The sequence below is a fragment of the Gymnogyps californianus genome, chromosome 2, assembly GCF_018139145.2.
Source record: "Gymnogyps californianus isolate 813 chromosome 2, ASM1813914v2, whole genome shotgun sequence".
Taxonomy (NCBI): Eukaryota; Metazoa; Chordata; class Aves; order Accipitriformes; family Cathartidae; genus Gymnogyps; species Gymnogyps californianus.
This window is the reverse complement of record NC_059472.1, coordinates 27,487,145-27,513,239: the sequence shown is the minus strand read 5'-3', so window position 1 is coordinate 27,513,239 and position 26,095 is coordinate 27,487,145. Positions and strand designations below refer to the sequence as shown.

General features: G+C 40.4%; 1 protein-coding gene across 2 annotated transcripts; it reads right to left on the bottom strand.

The window, feature by feature from the left end:
* PIP4P2 (phosphatidylinositol-4,5-bisphosphate 4-phosphatase 2) lies at positions 1 to 25,841 on the bottom strand. 2 transcript variants are annotated; one of them, XM_050891465.1, is made up of 7 exons: positions 25,647 to 25,841; positions 19,461 to 19,609; positions 17,960 to 18,066; positions 16,068 to 16,191; positions 9,655 to 9,707; positions 2,747 to 2,837; positions 1 to 1,577 (listed from the first exon to the last, which is right to left on the bottom strand). In XM_050891465.1, exons 1-7 carry the CDS (start codon positions 25,750 to 25,752, stop codon positions 1,434 to 1,436), a joined length of 774 nt encoding a protein of 257 aa, XP_050747422.1. In that variant the 5' UTR covers positions 25,753 to 25,841; the 3' UTR covers positions 1 to 1,433. The 2 variants fall into 2 exon arrangements, with proteins under 2 accessions (XP_050747422.1, XP_050747420.1); XM_050891463.1 differs by having other exon boundaries at positions 19,461 to 19,606.
* Between the last annotated feature and the right edge of the window lie 254 nt (positions 25,842 to 26,095).

Genomic DNA, 26,095 nt, shown 5'->3' with positions numbered 1-26,095 from the left:
TTAAGTTTGAATAATAATCTTTATTTCTTTATTAGTTTATTTGTAAAAGGTACATTGTAATCCTGAGCTACTGCTTTTATACATTTAGCATCATACAAAGACAGTTCATTTACAGTTTGATCATTTACATTTATTGTGCTCCAAAATCCTTATCTGAATATCATTTTGTCCTAGCAGGAACACAGATAATTTAAATTACATGTATCCCTGAAACATCCACATTAATTTACCCATCTGACCCCCTTATCTAATTACTACAGTCGTCTAAATCACTCAGGACATTCCTTCCAAATTTAGCAAAAACTTGTTTAAAACTATAAAGATGGGCAGTGCAAGAACTGGTCCCTCAATCCTTTCTGAATACATCATTAGAAAAAACTTTCTGTTTCCGTATTCTCTTAGCAAGTCAGTGCTAAATTGAGTAGATGTACGTTGATGGAATGGTCCAAGTAATAGTTTACTCATTTTCTTATTACAGCAGTTACTGTGAATTTACAGTGTCTCCCTTTGCAGTGACCAGTGCATAACTCTCCCAAACAGGGAAAATCTGACATGATCAGAGGAAAGTAAGAGGCAACCCATCACCACCTTATTGTCACCTATGTGACACTGAAGTATTATGAAACAAGTCATATGAAATGCTTCCCTTAGACCCTGTAAAGGAACTTGTACGAATAACCAGAGTTAAGTTCCATAATCCGAGCATGGCTTTTAGGATTTGCCAGTTAAAAAAAACCAAAACCAAACACCTAAGTCCCAGGATCCTTGAGAAGAAAGCATTTATCCTAACTGAAATCCAATCCTGGATAAATGGAAATTTAATTGGACTACCAAAATAGCATCTCTCTACCTGAAAAATCTCAAAGCATACAGTGTTTACAAATGTCTCTCTAGCAACAGTGTCAGTCTTTTAAAGTACACTCATAACTTTCATTTTCTGAATAAGGTCACTACGATATTAGGCAAAAGATACAGTAAGCAGTTCAAGCAAAATGCTTATTGCTTAGGTTTTAAAGCAAGCCACTTTAATATAATTTTAGTTAAAATGTTAAGTACAAATGTGAAGCTACTGTAGAAACACTTATAAACACTCTTGCTTTTGAATTCTTACTGATCATCTAGAAAAGTGGCAGACGGATTGTAACATAACAAAGGAAATGTAAAACTTAATACTGTCTGTTGAAATAAAATTCAACACCTATGAAGACAGTTATGAACATGTAAACACAGCTTTAGTATTCAGAGCTAGGGAATCTAGCAGCAAAACAAACTATTTGCATATTATGTAGTGCAATGAACATTTGTTCTTAGAGACCCCCAGTCTTAAAACTACTTTGAACAGAATGGAATCCTTACAGGAAAGGTTTTAAAAGTGTCCAAGATGTAATATCCAGAATTACTAGATGTTCATCTGCTATAATCTAACAATTTCTCTACGCAAAACTGTGCTCTGGATAACTGACTTTAATGGCTCCCCAGTAGCAGGCTCGAATGAGGCAGATTAAACCTAAGAGATAAGCAATAGCCCAAGAAACATATGTTGCGTGAAATCGCCTGGCGAAATCTTGTGTACCAACCTAAAAAGAGAAAAAAGTGTCAAACATACAGCACTATCTGCTCTTCAGGGAAGAGCAAATTATATTAAGAAGCATTTCAGCACCTTTTTTACTCTGATAAGGATAAATCAGATATTTTATTAGCCTAATTTTACACAATCATAGGATAATTGGACTTGGAAGGAACATCAGGAGGTCTCTAGTGCCAGCTTCCTGATCAAAGCAGAGTCAACTCTAAGGTCAGACCAAGTTGCTCAGGGTTTTAGCCCAGCTGGGTCCCAAAAAACTCCAAGGATGGAGGCTACACAAGCCTCTGGGCACACCTCATGGAGAAACGTTTTCATCGTTTTCAAACTCAGTAAGGTTGTTTAAAAAAAAAAAAAAAAGAAATCTGTCTCTCACTTTTTTGTTTCTGGCTGTCACTGTTTTTATTAGGGAAACTGGAAAATCCTTCATAACTCATTTAAGCTCACACATAAAAAATTATTCAGGTTATAACGCAAGTTAGAGGTATAATGAGAATCACACAAATGAATTCAACTGCAGGTATTTCCTCATACGTACTTTTCTGGGACTGCCAGGTAGAAAGTTGGCTCTAGAAACCAATACCAGATACTTCAGAGCCAAGCAAGCCAGATAGTTTTCCAAGTAATAGAGTAACAACAATGTGAGCCTTTTAATTTGTAAACAGGTTATTTATCTGGTTTTATTCCTTATAGCTTGTACAAATTATAAAGGCATATACATGTTTCTAACTTTTGGAATCCCATTCCCCTCCACTGCAGTGGAACTTAGATTCCTGGCTATACAGTAATATGTATTTCTGGAAACCTGGAAGTTTTGAGAGCCCTAGCAAGAACAAGATGTTCCAGTATTTCTACAGTGAAGTAAAATCATTTTTCATAAAACTGAAGTTTTTAGGGAGATGAAGAGTCAAATTTAACATCAGGAAGAAGAGACTCTCAAAGCGCCAGAACATTTTTTTTAGGAACATTTCATTTTTCTGGCTAACTCAGATGATTAAGTCCATGGTTTTAACCCATGGTTTAAGTCCCATGTGGCAAACACCACACAAACTTAGGAGGTTTTACTCAAGTGCTGGGGAAAGAAGAGCTGGTTGACCAAGGGAGTTCCTTTGTACACGCACACCCCTGCACACAGTTGCAAGTATATCATAGTACATCACTCACAGTTAATCCAACTCCAATGAAGATGCATATCATTCCAATTGTAATATATGCACAGCAGCGCCTCCGTGGCAGCGCACTTCCAACAGAAGAACTGTTAGAAAATAAATGGTATTTTAAATTAAAAAAAAAAAAAAACCACACAACAAAAAACCCTACATAAATAGTAACTGTTTGGTCTAAATGGGGGAAGGGGAAGAGAATGGCAATGCACATGCACCATCTTAAGTTTATAAAGTTGTAGGCAAAGTCTACAATTATACCAAGCAGTAAAAGACACAGTCCGCATGTTCATTTTAAAGGGAAACTATTGGTGAAGATTATCTAGTATCTAAAAATCTAGGTGCTTACAACAAAGAGAGTGATGCCACACCTACAGTTTGAGCGTGTCTACCTCCTGTATCGGCAGCGTGCCCAGATAAGTATCTTGAATAGCTTTTGGATTGCAAAACCCAAGTTTGCTTTGCAGCTTCTATGTAGGTCGTAAGACACCCTTTAGACTTTTAATACATCAATACATGGCTTTAATACATTCACTGCATCTAAGCAACTGGAAATCACTTCTACCACCCCTAAATGTCATTAACAATAACAACCTGCACTATCTACTTCCTGGAATAGTTCACTCAATACTGTTGAGTGGCTAAACTCTACCCCATTTCTTGAAGATAAAAAACCCAAACTGTTTTAGTCACAAACATGAAAAATTTTTCATGTTCAACATTTCCAAAGACTGAAATTTTTGAGACACATTTAAGTCAGTTTTAGCAACTTCAAAAACATGACAAGTTCTTTTTACTTTCCAATTTTCTGTTAGAGTTCTACCACAAGTTACATGAGCTGCACAAATCACTGCTGACAACCAAGGTAAATAAATCCCTTGGAAGTTCTGTCACTCATCATCTAGACTATGAACTCCAAGGCAGACAGTTTTGTCTCTACCTGCTGCATTAAGCTAACTATTACAGTGCTTCAGTCAAACAGAATATAAAATGCAAATAAAACATTACATTCTTTACTACAGGTTAGAAAAATTATTCCAGAAGCTCAGCATTGTTTAGCAAATACATCTTGAGTCACACATTTGCGATCACATACAGCTATACTAATGAGGAAAATAGGAACATGATTTAATTCCATTGAAACACAGTGAACATGTGGTCCACTGAAAGGACTAGAGGGGCAGCGTTGCCTTCATGAAACATGTACCATCTATCTTAAACGTAGTTTTGAAGCATCCTGAAGCATGCTATCATTAGTTAAGTACTTCATCTCATTCTGGGAGATCAACACGCCTTTGGAAATACTGGCATGCTTGTACTCTGTGTTCAAACATGCAAAGGAAAGTAATTTTCATCCCATGATAGTTCAACATATTCAAAATAAATGTATAGCAGAAGAAAGCACTGCTGAACTATTGAAGTAGTACATCTGTCATATGACTGACCAAATTTCTGGCTCCAGTTAATTAACCACATAGTAAGGCCTCATACGCTTAGCATGTGACTAGAATTTTTTAAGCATTCATCTTAGAAAGCCTTCAAATAGATTGGTTTAAGCAGCTTTACTCCAATATTATTTCTTTACAAGGAATTTTTAAAATGCTCCAAGAAAAAAAAAAAACCACAAAAAACCAACCAACCCACAGTCCTCAAGCTAACACGCTGAGCTTCATCTTGCAAGGCAAGGGCTGAATACAGTGACCACTCACAAGCTATCTGTTATATATTTTCAGAAGAAGAGGAAAAGTCCCAAACCTGTTCTGGTCATTAATTTCCCCTGGGAAATTACTTCTTACCGAAAGGCTCACCATACACATTTGGGATGGGACTGGGGGGGTGGGGTGTGTGATAAGAGTGGGAGAATTCCCAACTGGGGAGATAATGGTATCTTATCGCACTCTCACACACCCCTACACTCCCCAAAAGCCACCCTAAATACTTCTACAGCCATTCTAGAAGAGGGATATGTTGTCTGATTCCAAGTTACACAGGGAAAAAAACCAAACAAAACAAGTTTTATAAAAGGGGAAAGGGAGGAGACTTCTCCAAAAGCTGAACCGATGAGCGCTGAGCTTGCCAAACTGACCTTAGGTTCCCTCCTTTGCAGGATTTCCTGGCTATGTACTCAGAAAGATAATTCTATTACAGAGCTGGATACCTTAAGATAAGCTGGTAGAAATGTCATGTCCAATACACCTAAAACACGCATGATATTTACTGCCTGTGTGTTTCACACAGAGACAAAGTTCATTTTGGGAAAGAGGCCTTCACTTTCAGAGCTGTCTGACTTATGATCTTGTTTTTGTAATCCTAATATTGCAGGTGCTGTGTGTATTTTCCATCCATATTTCTCTCAAGCTCTGTCCCCTCCTATCCACTAAGAAAGGCCGGTGGAGAAACCATCACCTCAAATACTGCAAAAAGGAAATGTAAAGCATGTCTTAATTTAACTGCCTTTCTCTTTCCACAAAAAGCAAAGATGAAATAAATATATTAAGTTTCTACGGTCACATAACAGACCTGGAAATATTTAGCAATCCCAATAAATCATAATTTATTTTTCATCTCCCGACAGTGATATTAGCCACTGGGCCACTCTAAATGGCAAGGTTTCCCTCTACCCACCCCAAATTACACATAGAAAACCCAAACTAACTTTGAATAAAGAAAGCTGAAACCCTACCCCAAAACCTACCAACTGTGGCAACTTTGACAGGCATATTCAGAAATATTAAAACTGGGGTCAACAGAAGATTTTTTAAAATTGCAGAAGCGTCTTTTTCCATTGTGAGACTAATGAGGGTGAACTCACTACAAAGCTATCCAGAAGGCAGTGGTTCGTTCTTTCTGAGCTGCTACTAAGGAAGCAAAGGCACCTGCCAGACCTTTGGGCAGCGGCAGCAGATATAAAAGACACCGAAGCCTATTTAGCGTCAGGTAGTAATTAGAAGAGGGGAAAACCGCCACAAGGGACAGAGACTATTAAAGGAGTAGCACAGGAAAGAATGTAGGGTCTCTTGTGCTCCAAATAGGAATTATTGCCAGGATTTCAGACATGCTTTTAGAAGGGTTTTTAAGAGGAAGATCAAAACGCCAGTATTTTGAAGGTGAATAGCACTGCTGAAACTAGCCTCCACAGTAGTGACGGGGTTCCAACATCCCTCTCTTTCCTAAAGGTCCTGCAGACTCTATGGGGCGAAAGTGTTATAAATTCATTAGGGTTCATCACTTTGCCAAATCTCTTTTTTTTTTTTTTTAAACCTTCTTATTTTTCTTTTTAAGGTCTGACATTCTGAAATAAAAACTTGTGACATTCAATTCTCTTTCTAGTAACTGAATTCATGATCCTGAAGTTTCTAGATGATTTAATATACAGCTTGGGAAAGAGAGCAGACAACAAAAAACAGTTCCTGCTTCTTCTCCATCCTTAAATGAGAAAAATACCAGAAGCCTTCCTTAAACCTCTCACTCTTTTGGGAAACAAGCTGATAAACATCTGGTATTTTGTATTTTGAAACACAAAAGAACACTAAAACAGTAGAAACAAACAGTTTCTCCCCCATTCCCAGGTGTCATCCTCTACACTATAAAATAAAACTATATTGCGACAATTTCCTCATTAGCTACATTTATTGTCCAAATGCAGCAGATAACGTGCAACTAAGGGCCTGTGTCAGGCAGAACCACTACACATCAGTAGGGCTTCTGCAAACACCTTACCTACACTGGCATGACCAGGTTTGTAGTCCATTTCCAAAGAGATTTGGTCATTTACCAAACAAGTGATTTTATTCTCTGCATCACAACTAATATCCTGTATTTCCCAAGTTATTTTGCAAAAAAATGACTCTTGGCGGGGGAGCATAAGAACATGGGATGATGACACAGACAAAAAAAAAAAAAGTATGTCACAAAATAAATTTGTGACCACAATGGTAACAGGTAGATGGGATTAAAAACAAACAAGAAACCCAAGATCCCGTTTCCCCCAACATCCAGATATGAAAGGTTCCTTTGTTTATGTACTCTGAGGCACGACTGCTTTACTTTCACTGAACATTGTTTTGTTATTGACCTTTTCGTGTAGTAACTCCTAACTTCCCCTGCAGTTTTACAAGGCATTCTTAGTATTAAGATCTAGTCTCCATCAACCAAATAGGTGGTCACAAACAAGCTATTTGCAGAGATTCACTACACTTTGAAACAAAATCATTAAAATTATTTGAGAATCTAAAAGTCTCAGCAGATGTCTTCTTGATAAACCTACTGTTGCAGTAATTCAAGGTACCTTTTGCCTCAGTCTACACTATCCTTTTTTCAGTGACAATCATCAACTGAGTCAACAGAAGGAATGAATAGTTTTGCATCTGACTAGTCAGCTACTAATGAAAGAAGTTTTGCATTAATAAGCTGAAATAAAGAACCCCATGTTCGCTTCTGACTACTTGGCTACAGGTACGACAACCTCTGACAAAGGGCTGATAGAAAGCAGCAGGTCACTGCAGTTATTTATTCCATCATCACAACTCAAAGCTCTGCCTCACCTATGCTGTGCCCTATATCCATGCATTAGAAATGTTTATGCTGCTGGAAATGCAGAACTCCTGACCATCGCATCTCAAAGGCAGCATGCTGGGATAGAGTTATTTTTTTCCATATTAGCTTGTATGGGGCTACATTTTGGATTTGTGCTGAAAACAGTGTTGATCATACAGAGATGTTTTCGTTATTGCTGAGCAGTGCTTACACAGAGTCAAGGCCTTTTCTGCTCCTCACCCCCCCCCCCCACCAGCGAGGAGGCTGGGGGTGCACAAGAAGTTGGGAGGGGACACAGCCGGGACAGCTGACCCCAACTGACCAAAGGGATATTCCATACCATAGGACGTCATGCTCAGCATATAAAGCTGGGGGAAGAAGAAGGAAGGGGAGGACGTTCGGAGTGATGGCATTTTGTCTTCCCAAGTACCCATTACATGTGATGGAGCCCTGCTTTCCTGGAGATGGCTGAACACCTGCCTGCTGATGGGAAGTGGTGAATGAATTCCTTGCTTTGCTTTGCTTGCATGCGCAGCTTTTGCTTTACCTATTGAACTGTCTTTATCTCAACCCACGAGTTTTCTCACTTTTACCCTTCCAGTTCTCTCCGCCATCCCACTAGCGGGGAGTGAGCGAGCAGCTGTGTGGGGCTTACTTGCTGGCTGGGGTTAAACCATGACACGCAGGAAGACACCAAGCAACTCATTCAAAGCAAAATTACAATATTCCATAGTTTGCATCCTCAGCCCAAGGACAGAAACACCTATATGTTAAACTTTGTTTTGTATTCTGCAATTCAGTTGCCACGCAAGCTGTAATTTTCACAAATTGCACTGCAGAGATGCTCCAGTTTTATTACATACAAATAGCATGCTTTGCACTTTATAGACAAAAATACTAAGAAATCCTTAGACTCCAGCTGGATTTTAAAATACAAGCAACATAAATCAACAGAAGACAGACCAAAAGATCACATGGTATGACTTTTGGACTGTTGCTTGGAGTGGGTTTTTTTTGTTATTGTTGGGCTTGGGTTTTTGTTTGGTTTTTTTTGTGGGTTTTTTTCTTTAAGGTTAAACAGCAAATAATTTTGTACCTAAGAAGAGTCAAGAAAAAAGCTGAGGTCAGCTATCAAGTGTGACATGATAAAATATAAAACATAATTGCAATTAGTTTAAAACCAAACAAACTAAACCACAAAACACCAGCCCCTCCCCCCAGGACTGAAAAGACTGAATGCAATTACAGTCAGTAAAAACACCCCTGCAAAGCAATGTCTCATCAGGACTGTGAGTTTATTTGACCTAAGCAAACTAGAACATATCCACTACTCCACACCTGATCGGTTACACTCCTGAGGTTAAACGTACCACTAGACTGACTTCTCTATCAAATACTCCAGTAAAAGATTTCAGTCACTGTTAGAGGCGAGGCCATGCCAACACCTGCACTACATTTATCCTAAGCCTTCTGCTTCCTAAGGGACCTGCTAGTTTTCCTACAACATGCAACACAGCTGTGGTTCTCCATTCCCAGTGGAAAACACATTTGCTCCTTTAACTGGAAGTCGCACTTGCCTATCAAAGGAAAACAAATATTTAAATAAATCAGCAGGACAAGAAAGTCTCTGAAGTAATATTTTTAACTCTTATTTCACACCCTGTGGTTGAGATTCCATACAAATTTGAAGTGTGTTAGTAGCGTAGCTTTTAACAACAATTCAAACCAAGTATTCCTGACCTCAGATAAGAAAGGCCAAATAGTCAGAAAACAAAAAGCCCCAAACAAAAAACAAAACACAAAAAGCTCTTACAGCTCTTGTATTCTAATTTTTCTCCTTATTGAAGTAATAGCAAATGAATAGACAAGTTATTCCATAGTAATTCATAAACATTAAACACGCTAATGCACTAGGATGCTTAACACAAGTTAGTCATTGAGTTTATGAAATCAGTAAAACCTCTTTCAAATTAAGACAAGATTATTTCCTTTTCTCCTTTTACAGTAAGGCAATTCAAGTTCTACATTTAAACATGACACCTGATTAACTGCATGAAGTGGTAAAATTCCAAGGACGTAAGTTGTTAATTTTAGCAACCCATTCCTGTCTATTGTTAGCAGCTTATTTTTGCCTCTAGCAATTCAATCGGAGCATTTTAATAAATGCAGGTTGGATTTGTCAAAGTTACTGATTTGTGCATAAAAAGTGGAGAATTCATGTGCACATAACATGCTCTTTAGCCTTGAAATTCAGATGAGCATGGCAAAATAACCAGCAGGGCAGACACATTTTACTCCAAAGACTTTCATGGAAGAAACACCGGCAACTTATTTAACAGTTAATTTATGTAACCTTGCTTTCAGAGAACTTACATTTTTTTGCAGTGTGGGCATTTTGCTAGTGTGTTAAACCTCAGTTCCATCCACTGTAAAGAGAAAAAATAAAAAGGTTGAAAAACTAGCCTGAGAAAATGTTTGTTGTACTTCATGCTAAATGTCACTGTGAAAACATTTTGCTTCTCAGGCTTTCTTTGACTTGTTTCTTGCTTTCTTCCATAAATGGGATGCCCTTTTGTCAGTGGCAACATAGGATTGGGATTTCCACATGAACACTTCCCATGACTTGCCTTAGTATTACAAGATTTGCTTGACGTAATGTGGTTTCATCCACGGGCGCAGCATGGGCAACATGATAATATTAATACAGTTTTTTCTCTTACTTCCACGACTATGAATATACCCTGAATCAAAATAAATGTGTTTTCTTTGGCACAATTACAGATAGATGCATTTTCCCATCTTTCCCCAACCCTTGCATCATTTCGGAAAACTAAGTTAAGTGTGCACAGAAAGATTAGCTAAAGAATATTTTAGAAAGTAGATGTCTTTGTAAGTTTTATATCAATAAAATACAGAACACTATTGGCTACTTACATGACATTTTAAAAAGGTGATATATAAAACCGTATGTGGTATGGTCATAACCGTCCATGCACAGACTAAAACCTGTGTGGCAAACAGCCTTAGTGAAAGTAATGCCTAGAACTACCCCAACCAGAGGATACAGTCATATACTCATTTAAAAACAGCAGTTTTTGTTAAACTTCATTCTGTGATAACAGAAGTATTAAACAAGCATTTTAAACATGTTTGCCTTGGACAAGGGGATAAGATTGTTTTTTCGCTCTGTAAGCAGTTGCAGAGCAGATACTGTAATTGCAGCTCTCTTCTGCTGCCTTTCTCAACTGGAGGTAGTTAGCAGTTTCCTGGTGAAATACAGTTCTCCTCTCCCCTCCCCTCTTAATTTATGCAAAAGTCACACTGCAAATTCCTGGCAGGGGAAGAAGCCACAGCACAGACCACCAATGCCTCCATTTGGATCCTCCTTATCTCTGTGAGAAATCAGAAGTCAGTCTACTGAAGTGAATAGTGTTGTTATAACTGCTACAAACACAAATCAAAATCAGAGCGCATCCTTGTATGGAGAACAGGACCCAGCTACAGCACAGCACCATTTAAACATTGAGAATGAATTTATGATTTTATGTGCAAAGAAAGAGGATGTGGCTTGTAACGCCTTGCCAGTATGAGCAGGTGTCCTGGTTTCGGATGTGACAGAGTTAATTTTCTTCTTAGTAGCTGGTACAGTGCTGTGTTTTGGATTTAGTGTGAGAATGATGTTGATAACACACTGATGTTTTCAGTTGTTGCTAAGTAGCGCTTATCCTAAGTTAAGGATTTTTCAGTTTCCCATGCTCTGCCAGCAAGCAGGTGTGCAAGAAGCTGGGAGGGAGCATGGCCAGGGCAGCTCACCCGAACTAGCCAAAGGGGTATTCCATACCATAGAACATCATGCTCAGTATATAAACGGGGTGGAGTTGGCCGGGAGGGGTGGATTGCGGCTCTGGCATCAGTCAGAGGGTGGTGAGCAACTGCATTGTGCATCACTTGCCTTTTCTTGGGTTTAATTTCTCTTTTTTTGTTATATTCCTTTTCATTACAATTATTATATTATTATTCTTAGTTAGTAGTATATTTTTATTTTACTTTAGTTATTAAACTGTTCTTACCTCAACCCACGAGTTTTACCTTTTCTTCCCTCCCTCCTCCCCATCCCACTGGGAGGGGGGAGGGGGAAGCGGCTGCGTGGTGCTTAGTTGCTGGCTGGGGTTAAACCACAACAGCAGGTTTTGCAGCGAGCAAGGTTCTGATCTGTAGTATTTAGAGTGCATTTTCCTGCCTCTTGAAGGTCTCCCTCAGTTTTATTTACTTGTATTGGGGCTAATTCTCCCCCAAGAAGAAACCCATCATTTTTTTCCTGGTTCTGAAGTATCCAATTACAATACCAGTTACATAGTTGTTCTTTAAAATTTATTTGTTTACAAAGACTTGGCCAAACTGATTTAGCATAGTTGTATTTTATCCCTTAATAAAATGAAAGCTTCTGTAATACTCCTCACCTGAGCAGTGTGTTTCAGGAACATTAATTCTACTTCCACATTCCTGCCAGAGGAGCAAGTTAGCTATTTGCGTGCATCCCTGTCAAAAACTACTCAGTTTTGCTTAGTTCTACACAGCAAAAGTGGGATAAGGTGCGGTTGTCAGTACCGGGGATGGAGACAGGCCTCTTCAGAGCTGTTCTTTCAGCTTTTTAAACTGCAATTCCAGAAATAGAAGCAAATCTAAATCCAAGACTTACATTTTAGGTATTTGTCATTCAACTTCACTTCTGTGCGCTAGTTTTATTCCAGGGGAGGCAACTCCATTTCCAAAGTTACTCATTAAATGATCTTTCTAGGGTTTTATTTATTTTAAGATCTCTGATTATTAGCCATAATTATTAACGGATACAAACTCAAATGCACTTGCGCTCTAAATATTGATGGAAAAAACAGGGGCATTGATAACCTGTTTTCATTGAGTTACCTGGACATAAGAGAAGCACTAACTGTTATGATGCCTCTGCACATACCGGAAATATTTGCAGAAAAAAAAGCAAAAATGTGACGACATTCAAACTACAAGAATTCAGATCACATTAGCACAGTACGGAAAGGTTATTTTCATGCACGTTCTAATACTTGGAGTTTTGGTGGGTTTAACAAGTAGTTTAAATCATGCTTAAAGCTGGTATTTTTACTTATATTCCAGAGTGCTTTAAAGCACCTAATCTTGTTTCATGTTGTTAAGAAAACCCAAGGTTACAGTTATGTGAAATTTAGCTCCTTGCTGACAATACAAACTGTATTTTTCCCATTGAAACAATACAGTAAAAGATAGCCCAAATCCCTGGTTAGATGTACTGAAACACAGATGAGGATTTCAGGAGCTCTTAAATGTTTCAACTGTGGACAAAACCAAACATCCATCAAGGGATTTACTAGAAGAATATGTCAAACTTTCTTCCTTCTGAGCCTAAAATAGTTCTCAATGCATTCAATACAAGACAAAGAAAAAAAAGACATATATACATATGTACACACATATCCCTACATATAGCTGCTTCTGCCAAAAAAAGCTTCCCCCCCCACTCCTCCCAGGTCCTTTGGGAAAGCAAAATACTTCTGCAGATTGAAACATTTCTTAGTTTTCTAAAGAACTTAAAGGGTTTTCCATTCAATTATTTTAGAAGAAATATTTTTCATATTTGATTAGTTTTAAACACATAAAATCAACAGAACACAACTGACAAACCACAGTGCTTAGCCTATAGCCTGTGGCTTCCATAGCTTGCTCCTGGCTTCTTGTCCTTGAGGGTCTCTCCGAAAGCAGGACGGTAGCAGGACGATGGCAGAGGGGGGAACAACACAGGGACAGCCCTCCCTTGCCCACCACCATTTCCAAAGGCAACTCAGCCTCTGACAGCCACAAATCATCACAGGCAGAGGCCCCTGGAGAGGGGTTGCAGGGAGTGAGTTACTGCTCGCAGAAACAGTAACTCAGCCACAGCCCAAGTCCAGAAGCTCTCAAAAAAGCCCAAACCAGATCCGATTGTGATTTAGCAAGACAGTTAAACCCTCATCCTGCCCTCCTTTTCTATTCTATGACTTTTTCCACTTGTCTGAACTCCAAGTCTGCTAGAAACAGTGGAAACCTTAACACAGAAAAGACCCCTATCAGGTTACCCAAGGAAAAAAATAATCTGACAAACAAAATGTGAATAACTAGTGATAGTTCAGCTACAGTATCACTTCAATACTAAGTAATTCTCCCAGCTGAGACAGAGAAACTTGAAGGCACTCCATAGCATGGAGGATGCTTTTAATAATTTATAAAAAACACCCCCCACATGCAGAGGCAGGGAAAGCACAGCCCATACTTATGCTTTCATATGGGAAAAAAAAAAAATATTGGAAAGGTGCTGAACAAATTGATATTCTTAAAAGAACACAGAACAAGCAACTGACAATTTGACTTTTCCACCCCAGGGATTCTAGTTTTGCTTGTCTATTTTATTTATTTTTTAACTGCCAAGTGAAGTAAAGGGGATACCTTACTGAGTTGCTGAGAGATGTATCTAGCATTACATATTTGCTTTACAATGTGGAGATCTCAAAGGGCAGAAATACCCTCACAGAAGCTGAGTTTCCAGGCTGGCTAAAGCACTTCTGTTTTTTGCTTCTCTGCTCACTCTCAAACCCAAGCAATTTTCTGATTTTTCTTAACTAAAAAATTTATTTGCAGAATCTCAAACTTAGTAACAGAAAAAGGTAGAAGCAAAAGAGTGGTGGGAAAGCTGTATAAAGTGAGAAAAAAGGGTTTGTTTCTTGATAACTCAGCATAAGAGAATACAAGCTTCAAATTTCTAATGATTTTGAGGGTTTCTTTTCAATGTACCATGAAGCGGTAAATTGGTCTTACTGGCAGATAGGACTATGAAGTTCAAAGTGATGCAGTTCCCTAAAGCAACCATCAGATCTGAAGTCACATGCACAAATTCCAAATTAGAAAACTTGGCCTTTTAAGGCATAATCTAGTAGTTATGAGCAAAACCAGCCTTTATGGGTTTGTTGTTTTTTTTTTTTTCTTATGTTCACCTAAAGAAGTTCATACTGTAAACTACAGAATTCATTTGGGCTGCACTTACAGAAAGTAAGTAGGGGATAAAGATAACTAAAATTCCCATGCTTATGAAAGCCCCCAAAGATAGGCCAATAATTTAGCAATGAGAATTTTACTTAATAACACTGATTCTCCCTAATAAAAAAAATTAATTAAAAAAAAACACTAAATCACATAGTAGAGATGGTCTTGTGTTGAGACCACATTAAAACTTAATACCATAACTCTTCTACAGCACTGCTTTTGCCTGTGCAGTTTTAAAGTTGTGCTAAAAACCATAATTGCATTACAAAGTTAAATTATGACTCCATATCAAACTACAGTGTTCATGCAGGTACTTAACAGTTTGTAACATGCTACTATATTTAAAAAAAGCTAAAAGAAAAGGCAACCTTTAATAAAAGATTCCTGGTTTAGAATATGTACTTGAGACGGCCTTTTTGTTCCATAGATCCAGTAGTTTTCTGTTAGTAACATTATTCTATATTGCATACAAAGTTCTTACTAGTTAAGGTCACATATAGACTTGCATTTAAAAAAAAGCAAACAGAAAACCCACTCCAGCTATCTCCAGTTACAGACTACTGTTCTTCAGCAAGGGCTATAATGGGAATATATATATATTTTTAATACATAGGCAAAATTAGTAGATAGAATATTTCTCAAGCATCTCTCTAATGGTTTCTCAGATACTACGTTACTTGTAAATTCATAATCAAATCCCTTGTTCCCCCTTTAAAAAAAAAAGTGTAAGAGCCATCTCCTGCTCCCTGCATTCATCATCTACTGTAGTAGTTAAGCCATTATTGCGCACCTCACTGATCCATAAACCTGAAGTAAAGATTTGAAGGAACAAGTCTATTCCATTATAGAGTCCATCACAAGCAAACCCTTCTCTCACTGCTGATACAAGGCAATATGGAATGCCATCCACTAAGCTTCCTTTTTCCTTTCACAAAATGCCCTTGAGTATTCTCTGGCCTTTACGTATCTTATGATCCTTTGTTTCAGGAACGTAACACCACTCTGGCGACTATGCAGGTCCTTCAGCTGTACTACTTATCTTAGCCATTTCCCATAACTCACAAACCTGACAAACATTCAAGCACTGCTACATGATGAAGCTAAAGCTAACTTACTTGTGTATTGCAGAGACTCTTCCTAAATCAAAATTCAAGTATGGCAGCCCCTTATCCATGTAAAAGGCTGCAAACAGTTCAACAGCAAGAGAGTATTCTTGCATCCTTCCACTTCAAAAATGGGATCAACTGTCAGCCTCACATATAAACCAAAATCTCCAGTTCTGTAACAACTGACAGATATGCTAATGGCAAGTGCTATAATGAACAGCTTTCAGGGGTCCATACAGCAACGGCAGAACTGCTCTCTTAGGCACTGCAGAACATAACCATCACTGCAAGCCTAAACAGAACCAGGAAGCATAACTTCCCTTTCCAGCACTGTCCACTCTCACATCACTAAGCAATAAGACTGACTCTGGGCTTTATCCATGCATGCACAGAAAGACTGTTAAAAGTTTTCTCGAAATACATGTAAAGATAACCAAATACAGACCATACATCCATAGCAGTATGAGCACAGAAGAAGCTTTAGTTCCTCAATGATGCCATGAAGTGAGGCAACATGCTCTTAAAAGCGCTTACAACAAATAGCTTGAGGGATAGCACGGTGAGGTAAGAAGGAGAAGCTGGTGCTTTACTTACAAGGAACGTATTTCCACAGTGCCCACATACCACTCTAGTCCCGTCTGGTTGAACTGGCAAGGCAGGCTGAGCTGGCTGCTCTTCTGGGATCAGCATTACTGGACCAAGAGTAATGATGCGTCTACTGTGTTAAGAACATTAGATGTACATGTAATTAAGCTAGCAAAAGAGAAGGATGATGCGTTTAAGCAAATAGTTCAGTCACTACCAAATATTTTACACTTTTAAACTGTAATCTGCTTTTTAAACAGATGATGCACCCAGTTTTGGTCTCTCTCCAAAGTGTTTTCCTTTTCAGTTTTGAACACATTCTCTTTCACTATAAGATCAGCCAGAACCCTGTAGAGATCAAAGACTTGCCATCATATGGCAGAAACACTCCTCAGGAAAATGAAATCTTACTACCCAGGCTGAGCAAGCCCATGAATTGGAATGTACATACCCATGTGAAACACGCAGGACATGTAAGGACTCTTCCATAACCTAGTTCTCTTTCCCAAGTCAGATACTCCTCCTTCCCACACTACTGACAACCATGTCAATATAAGCAGCATATCTGCATTTGTACAGTAAAAATTCCATTCAGATTGAGTGAACTAAAAAAGAAAACCACCCCAGGCTGACTAAATGCAATCAATTTACTTTAAAAAACAGTTTGTAAGTATTTGCTTTTATGTTCAATGTGTTTCCAGTTTAATTATACAATTTGTCCACCCAAAATGACAGTACCCAAATTAACCAACTCAACGCAGAATGAGGATCAGACTTGCTAGCATGAAAAAAGTGAAGGGAAAAATTAAAGCTTTATTTAACTTGCACTGCATCTCTCTCCATATACAACCAAAATTGTATTCTGGATGGCCTTCCTTCAATCTGGAGCCTTCCATTTAGGGCATACTCCCAACTGCCTCCTTCAAAGTACCCCAATTTTGCTCATCTTCTAGTAAGACAAATACATAGGCTATCTTAGGGAAACTGCTGAGATATATGCTTTTGAGATTATTTTAATAAAATTAGGGAGTTTCTGATTCAGCTTGGTTACCAACCTTATGATGTATTACAACTGAAGTATCCCATGAACATTTTTTCACTCAGAAAATATTTGGAATGTTTTGAAGTTTTCCCCAACACTGTATTAGTTAAAAAAAAAAAAAAAGTCCCCCCAAGTCTCAAACTATGTTTCAAAACCAGAACAGCCAACAGACTGGCGACTAGGGCACTTGGTGTGGTAGAGTTCCATTCATGTATCCGCAGACCTAGCCTTCATCTCAATTTCTCCTGTTAGAGCTGTACCACTTACAGTCAAATTACTCCTACCTCAGTGGGATATTTAACACCCTAAGCCCAACGGTAAGAACGCTCACTACGGCAATCACACCTGTTTCTTTTATAACAAATAGGTAAATTAAAGTTGAGAGGAGATTGAAAACTCAGTGTAACGAAGATGGGAGGACAGGACTGAAGCCAACCTACTGCTCCCTCTCCCATTTCATTCTGAAGCCCCGACTCTGAACTAGGCAAAGTGAGCAACCTGTCTGTTTACAATAATTAAGTTTGCAAGGAATTATGAATGTTAACTCCCAGAAACAAGAAGTGATTTTCTTCTCCATTGTTCTTTACACCATTTGTTCCTTATGAAGTAGCTAAAATGCGAAACACACATTTGAGACTACTACTAAATACAAAAAATAGAAAATTTTCTCCTTTTTAAAGTTAATGTCAAAAAATTGACACTAGCACAACCTGTGTCCGCAGTAATTCAGTAATGCTCTGTAAATGTCCATGTACAGAAGCCCAGGCTTGAACCTCTTTTAGTTTTAAATATTCAACACAAAGAGGACCATTGCTTTAAAGAAAACTATCTCAAAGCACTTACAGTTTTTTATTCTTACCAGTTTGGTCTTGGACAGCCTATTTTCCGAGATGTATCCTTACAGATAAGGAGACAGTTACATTGACATCTGACATACTTCTTCCCTGAAGGAGGGTTTTTGATTGGCTAAACAAACAAAAAAAACCCACCAGAGAACACACATCAGAAGTCATAGCAATTCACTTTTTTCCTCGTAACAGTATGACAAAGCAGAACAACTTCAGTGACAAGTGCTTACTAACAGAGAAATACAGTTCCTCTTACAGAGGAAACTTGAGAATTAAGACAAAATTAGAGAGAGTCAAGACAAAATTCGGAGTTTTCTCTCTCTTCCCAGAGAAAGAAGTGCAAATTTCCTCACTAGAACAAACAAGAGATTCTGCAAACTAATGGAAAAACCATTCATGTTTCAGCAACGAAGAATTCAAGACTTCAGTTTAGTTGTTTTTTAAAATGTGAGATTAAGTAGCGGTATATTTTTTAAAAAACAGTCAAAACATCAAACAAGCCTCCTTGCCTGGTACAATGGCTTTATTCAACAGTGAAAGAATCACACTCTGGTTCTCAGTCACTAAGAGACTATGTAGACATCACTGAACTGTAATCTTATTTTAAACAGTACCGAAATTATCTTTCTCCAACCTGGGAGTCAAGTTTCTAGGTCCCTTTCATACAGCAAATCAAAAGCTGCAAGATACTTTGTTTGGCTTGAAACATTATATATTGGCAGGGAAAGTGAGTAGTAATGGCAGGTTCTCTACTCTCTAAGTGGGGGGAAAAAAAGTTTTCCTACAGTTTTATGGCTTCCTGTTTTCTGGACATAATTTAAAGTTCTTTTTGTAAAATAAATTCAATCTAGTGTTTTTCATGCAAATGCCCCCAGTAGCTGTGGAGTGCTACAGTATCAGAACCCAAAACTAAAACTGGCAGGAAGGAAAAAAATAGAAGCAGGAGACCAAATACTGAAGACTTGAATTAAGAAAAGGGGAGGAGGAGCAAAAACGTCTGTGATCACTGGAAAAGAACCTACAATTTATGCATTTCAAAACTGTTGTGTTGTGGTTTGTTAGCAAGCTAACAAATTGACTGAATAGTATTGCAGGAGGAAAGCATACATCCAGGGAGAGGTGTCGGTTAGTTACTTTGTTTCTTCCACCTTAAAATAATTCAATTCTTCCATTTCTCTTCATCCCACCAAAACCAGTTTCACCCTTCTTTACAGAAGAGTAATTACTTAAACAACATCTTTGCTTTTTGTCCTCCTCAGAAGCAAACATCCTATGCAGTCAGCTCAACAGCACGAAGATTTATTCTAACTGCTTATGACCATCCTTGTGCCAGCAACCCTTGAACTTGCACGCTAGCTGCGCTAGCGGTCCGCTGCACTGACAGGTCCTTTGCAGGGATGGCAGGAAGGGACTCGCGCTTTGTAGGTAAGGACATGAATTCTACCGACGACATACTTCAACCTCCCCCCCGACTTCCCTCGACAAAAAGAAAACGCTAAAAATCCATTTTACCGTAGCTTCATTGCAAACTGTGCACTTAACAACATGTTGGTGTAGCTTGCCATCCAAATTGATTAGCGACTGGCATACGCGGCAGTTTATTACAGGAACACCGCTGGCATCTGGACTTGCAATGGCAGTATACGGAGGAGGAAGCTCTGCTGCAAGAGATCAGGAAATCTCAGTTGAAAAACCAAACAGGGGATCCTAAAACACCATCAGCAAAGATAGTCTCTAGCAGTCACAGCCTCAAAAAAGAAAAAAAAAAATACAAAAATAAAAATCTAAGTGAATGATTAGTATAAACATAAGACAAACCTAAGTTTGCTTTCCCCTTCCCCACAACTTCTGTGTACCCGGACATCAACCATAAAGCATACCAGCAACACAAACACACTGTAAATCACCACAGAAAAGTGGATCAGACAAAAGGCTCATCAATGTAACTTTATTTTCAAACCAACTTTTTATACCTTTTAGAAAGGGGGAGGGAAAAAACCCCAAACAAAGGCCAAACCCACCACAGATTAGTAGCAACCAGACACTGGCTTCTGAAGAAAAAAAACTAGAAGATAAAACAATACACAGGTAGGCAGAAGAGCCATAGCCAGCATTTACAAACATGTGGAGAGGCTGAAACATAGACAAGTGTTTATCATATAGTAACAAATGCTACAGGTAAAAATACAGAAAATTCCTGTTAAGGAAAAAGGTCTTGGATGGGAAGTGGCATGAAGTGCTTCTTTGAGTGCAACAACAGCAAATTTATGCTATCTTGAAGAAAAAAAGATGAACTGAACCCTCAGAGCTTCTGCTTTTAAGGGTTCCAGATATTTTTGTTGTCCAAGAGGCAAAGCACAGATGCACAAGGAGGTCTGTAGTCACTTAGGACAGGCTAACACAAGGGAGAATATAGTGGCCTCAGGCCCCCGTGGAAGAACAGATGTCAGCTTTGCCAGTCCTGAGCCCACAGCAAACTGGGGAGGAAACGCTCAAGATCCTTCTCGGTTTAAGAATCCATGGAATGAAAACAATTCAACACAGCAACCTCTCACAAGCTTATTACCACAATTATTTCGCATGTAATAGCATCGGCTTTTATTTCATCAAGAAGTTCAGGGCTCTTCAGGTAAGCAAATAAGGAATGGGTATATTTAGTAGTTCATAGTTAACTTTTTTTTATACTAATAGTTTGAAATACTCTGCAGCCTTGGACTTCGATAAATTATTTCATAATTACTACCAAGCAGCCAATAAAGTCTTCAGAGAAGCAAGGAGAGATCAGCCCACTTTCAGTTTACAAACAGCACTGAACAGAGCAGTATCTGCTGGAGGGGTGGTGAGGGAAATCACAGGCTGCTATCAAAGCTGACAAGCCCAAGTATTAAATTTAAGCCTGTAAGAAAGCACTCATCGCTCCTTCACTCTGTTTTAAAGTGAATGTCATAGGCTGGAGGGATATAAAAAACCTTGTCTGCCCTTCAGATCCAAAAATCATCACAAACCTTTGAAGCAGCATTGCTGTTCAGTGCTCTCTTTCTTTGCTACTTGGCCTACAAACAATCCGGACCTGTACTTGATTTTAACTCACAGAGGTGGGAGAAGGAAGGTGGACACTTTGAGGGTCTCAGAATCGCATCCAACATACTTGAATCATTTCAGACAAGAAAACAAATTAACTTCTACGCAGCAATGCAGTTCTGAAGCAATCATACAAAGTGATGCTCTGTTACCTGAGCAAGTGAACTTCACACCTTCAGCTTTGATATACCAGTTGCAGAAACCAACATCCTTAAGAAACATCAGGTAACTTAGAGCGTTGTTCTGATTTTTTTCTGTTTCTGAGGAATTACATTCCAAGAAAATACAGCATCCAGTCAAAAATTTTTAAGAATAACAATATTGTGCAGTACTGTGATACCCTATTTTCAGTACAAGGCTGCCACATGCAAGAGAAGAGATATTACAAGATATTAACAAACAAAACAAACACATACAAGACAAAACCCCAACCCCCACACACTTTGGCAACTGGAAACAATCTCAAGCTTACTAGATCACTGCAGAAACCAGATTGGAGATTTGGATGATGGGAACAGCAGTGTCTTAGCTGCGAGTGGCAAAGTCAAGGCTGCTGCAAGGGGGTTCTGGCTGTAAGCAGGCTGCTTAACTGCTCCTGCAGCCAGCAGCTGATGCACTTTCTGGCTAGGAGAATAGGTAGCTATAAAACAAAAGGCATGTCCAGCAGACCAAATACCAAACTCTCTGTCAAGACACCCCTACAGTTCAATCCCAGCTTTGAGGTTGCTGTTCTGAAAAGCAACAATCATGTTACAGAACTTCTTTGCTTTGTCCTCTCCATTTAAAGTGCGACTTCTCAACTCTATCAGCTGGGCACAGGGCAGCTGTACTATGGAAAGGCAAACAGTATCTTCAAGGGTTACTAGGAAGTAAACAGACACACACCCCGCCCCCCAGCCTTTCAGCTTTCCACGATCCTGGAATACTTTAAGAATCGGCAACTATACCCTTTTAGACATTTATAATATTCTATACCCTACTTGTAAGTGACAACTCTTGGGATTTTGCAAGTTAGTTAAATGAGGTGTGTTAGCACCTACAGACACTGCCAGCCACTTCTCCAGCCTCATACTGGAGCTGCTCAGCTTCCAGGTAAGCAGCCTCGCTGTTCCTGTCCTGCTGGCTCAGCAAATTTCAGATAGCAAGCAAATAATGGCTGCTTTTCAGAGTGGTGCTGCAGCAAATAACATTTGCTATGGAGCAGAAAGCCGAAGGTATCTTGGCACTGCAACCTTCATGCTTAAAGAAAAAGTACATTTGGAAGAGCTCCACAAAACAAACCAGCAAAAGCTACCAAAATTAAGTTTAAAGAAAAGGGGAAGTGAAAAGGAAAATAAAGGCATTGTCTCAGAGTTCGCTGCTCATTATCCCTTAATAAAAAGGTTTCAAAGCACATTAACATACTTTAGTATGACTTTTTTTTGACAGCTTGAATTTCAGGCTGACTATAACATCTAAAACCAGTTCATAAAGGTCCATCATGTTGGATGTGACTGGATGGTAGGCAAGTTTCACATACATGCCAGAGGTTTCAGGACACGTTTAAAGAGATACTGAATTCTGCTGCTGACATACCAGTTTACAGCTATGTTATCAGTTTTTCTTTACAAAAATAAAAAAATAAAATCCAACAGTAATTAGTTCAGCAAGATTAGCAGAGTGCCCTACCATGCAGTACATCTGACTCTAATCTACAACTCCCTCCTCATCCTCACAGGATAGAGATGCAGTGGAAGGTATCACATATTCAACCTTTGAAATTCCTTGTGGTGCTTGTGCACTTTCCTCCCTTGGTATTCGAAGGGCAGAAACCACAGGGAACCATTTGCAGCTTACCTGGGTCAAACAGAAATGAGTTTGTTTGGGGGTTTGTTTTATTTATTTGATTAAAAAAAAAAAAGATTATTTATCTTGACCTGGGAGGGGGTGGGTGAGGGAAAAAAGAATGATCAATGTCAGAGACAGGTAGTTAAGAACTGAGAAAGCCTGAAAAAAAAACGGGGGGGGGGGGGGGGGAGAAGCACTGAATAACCACCCTACTACAGGGAGCAGAGCTGATGCTCCCACCCCTTGTCTATGTGAAAAGTTTCTTAAATACTGTGTCCTGCGTCCACATCGAAAAGATTTTTCTTGCTTGCTTCCATCGTTAGGAACAAACACCAAGCCATTACCAGGATTCAACCACCCACCAGCTTACACTGAAAAGGGTCAGCTGGGTCTCAGCTGCAGCCCAACAAGGGATAGAGGAAGGAGGCTGCTTTCAAACCGTGGCCTCTCTGATTTAAAGCTCAGGATGACATATTGGGCACAGTAGATAATTACAGAGATAAATCTATTAATGTACATTCAGGTGGTAGTTTGGAGGGCAAAGGGCTCCTTCCTCCTTCCTCTGCAGCCCCACACCAATCAGGTGATATTAAGCAAGGAAGCTCTGCAGAAAGGGGTTGGGAAGCAAACCCCATCTCCCTACGAGAATGCTTCTTCCTTCTACATCTAGACTTGCGCTAGGGAGAGAGATGAAGACTGCCCGTTAGCTAAAAAGGTGGTTTAGCTTGCATAGATCCTTTCACTAAGGATAACTGACAGAGCAAGGAAACTAGAGCTACCAGGTGTATGTCACAGCTCTGCAAAATTTTGTTCTGCAGATATCTTTTTGTAAGTTTTTGTAAGCAGTGCTACCTAGTATGCTTGCTCATGGACTGCTCAAACAAGAGATCCTCAACTTGTGAAGAGATGTTGGACATTTAAGAAAGCTCTATGGTTTCTCCTCACTTTTGGGAACAAGCCACTTAGCTCAAGCACCACACCCCACCACTGGTGCGAAGCCAGTTAACAGGAGTTAAGACATGCACTGAAGGTGCAGCAGGACATGGCTACCAACTGAAATGAGCATTTGGGGTCCAGCTTGTTTCCAGGTCATGAGTTTTACCCTGGGTTCAAGCAAGAGACACTGATCCGATGCATTTTCATTACTTTTTAAATCTATAAAGACCTTTTTAAAAACCAATTGAAACGTATGCAAAAGTAATAGTTACAGGATAAAGACTATTACGAATAAAAACATTGAATACCAGAATTTAAACTAAGAATTTCTAGATTTTTTGAACTACAAAACTTAAGGGATGATGCCAATCCTATACAATTTGATTCAAAAAAACCAAAAACCCTCTGCTGTTTTTCAGGCTGATATTTGTTTGTGCAATTCAAATGAAAGTGAACAGTCAACACCAGTTACAGGACTAACTGAAATACATTTTCATATCAAGGCAAAGAGGACTACCTTTCCATGAGCTTAACTATTATTCAAAACAGGCAGATGCTCACTCGTAGCATTCTAATTACATACATATGTAATAAAACTATACAATTACATAAAAATCCTTAAGAAAGGGCCAACACACTGGAGCCAGTGAGATCAAGACTGTAATCTTACATTTTAAAGGCTATTGCTAGCAAAGCTACACTAATCTTATTTAGTCTTGATTCCTTCAGCTTTCTCCCCCCCATCGCTTTCTGCTCTAAAATGTTTAACTGGGGGGGAGGGAGGGGGGGAAGCTATTAATGTATTTTGTAAACCTTCTGATTTATATTTTCTAAGTAAAATTTTTTCACCTACTTACTAAATATTCAGTATTGATCAACAAGATGATTTTCCTAAGTCTGTGCAAGAAAGTTAATACCATATTGTTAAGCCACGATTCCAGATTTGTAACCACAGTATCTGACTTGCTTTAAAAATAAAGCCAAAACCAGCTATGGCCTTGAAATGTGTTTACAAGGACATCCTAGTGGTTTTGGACTTCAAGTATCACACTGCACAGAGCCCCTTCGTTATCTAAGCGTGACTGCCAGAACAGGAGCTGCTCAGCTACCACCTCCGGGTTAACGCACTTCGATGCTCACCGCAGATGAAACAGAGCTCTGCGTACTTTATTCTGCTTCCACGCTTCTGCGTTACACTTCTACTAGCTGCCACCCTGCAGCTCGCTGTACTGAGTTTAGCTGTTCATAGCTAAGGATCTTTTACTTAATCCTGCTCCTAATTAATGGGGGAACCGAAGTCCAACAATTACCTTGCAAGCTCCGACATGCGAGTGTGTTATAATAAGCAGACCGGTTCGGGCTTGTTCTGCCACTGCAAACAATTATTTTCATTTTTTATTTTTTTTCCCTTTTGAAGAGTTCACGCCGGAGCGCAGAGCACGGCACGGAGCACGGCCTACCCGGCCCGCAGCGGCGTTACCTGTTGTTCCCCAGCTCGTCTTCCGCCGCTGAGGCAAGACGAGGGCGAGGCCCCCCCCCCACCGGCGGCTCCCGGCCCGGCGCCGCCGCCGCACCCCTGGCCCCGCAGCCCCCGCCGCAGCGGGTAACTTCGCCCGCCGACAAAGGCGAAGGAGGCCCCCGCGCCGCCGCAACCGGGCGGAGGCGCCGCGCCCCCCCCGCGGGCGCAGGGGCCCGGCCCCCCCCCGAGCACCTCAGGGCCTGCCCGCCCCGCCCCGCCGCCAGCCCCGCAGTGCCCGGGCCGGCAGCCGCCCCCCTGCCCGGCGCAGCTCCGGGGGCGGCGGCTCGGCGGTGCCGGGCGAGCGGGGAGGGCGACGGCGACGGCGGCCGCCTTACCTCGAGGGCTGCTGTCCGGCAAATAGGGCGGCGCGGTCGGGGTGACATTGCCGGAGCCGGGCGCGGAGAGCAGGGGGGAGCGCTCGTCCACCCCCTCGGCGGCCATGGCTGCGACGCGAAGAGCCCTTCCCGCTGCCGGGCTCTTGGCGTGGGGCGGGGAGGGCGGGGAGGCGGCCGGGCCGGCAGCGCCGGGAAAGGGGAAGGAGCGCAGAGGAAGGGGCTGGGAATGAATGGGACCGGGGCGGGGAGGAGGGACGGCGGGGCGGGGGCTGGGCTAGCCGGGCCTGCCTCCCTCCCTCCGTCCCGCCGTCATGGGCTAATGAGCGGGGAGGGCCGGCCTTCCTCCGGCGGAGCAGGCAGGGGAGTGCCGCTGCGGCGGGCCGGGCTGCGCCGCGGCGGGGCCTCCCGGGCCGGGGAGCCTCCCTGCGGCGGCCCTGCGGCCTGCCAGC

What these genes read in the sequence shown, in the direction of transcription:
- PIP4P2 (XM_050891465.1), bottom strand. Translation starts at nt 25,752, where the DNA reads ATGGCCGCCGAGGGGGTGGACGAGCGCTCCCCCCTGCTCTCCGCGCCC. An exon ending in GGCTGTCCAAGACCAAACTG is followed by an intron (nt 16,192 to 17,959) that starts GTAAGAATAAAA and finishes TTCTTAACACAG; the next exon opens with TAGACGCATCATTACTCTTG. An exon ending in TGCCCACACTGCAAAAAAAT is followed by an intron (nt 2,838 to 9,654) that starts GTAAGTTCTCTG and finishes ATTTTCTAACAG; the next exon opens with TTCTTCTGTTGGAAGTGCGC.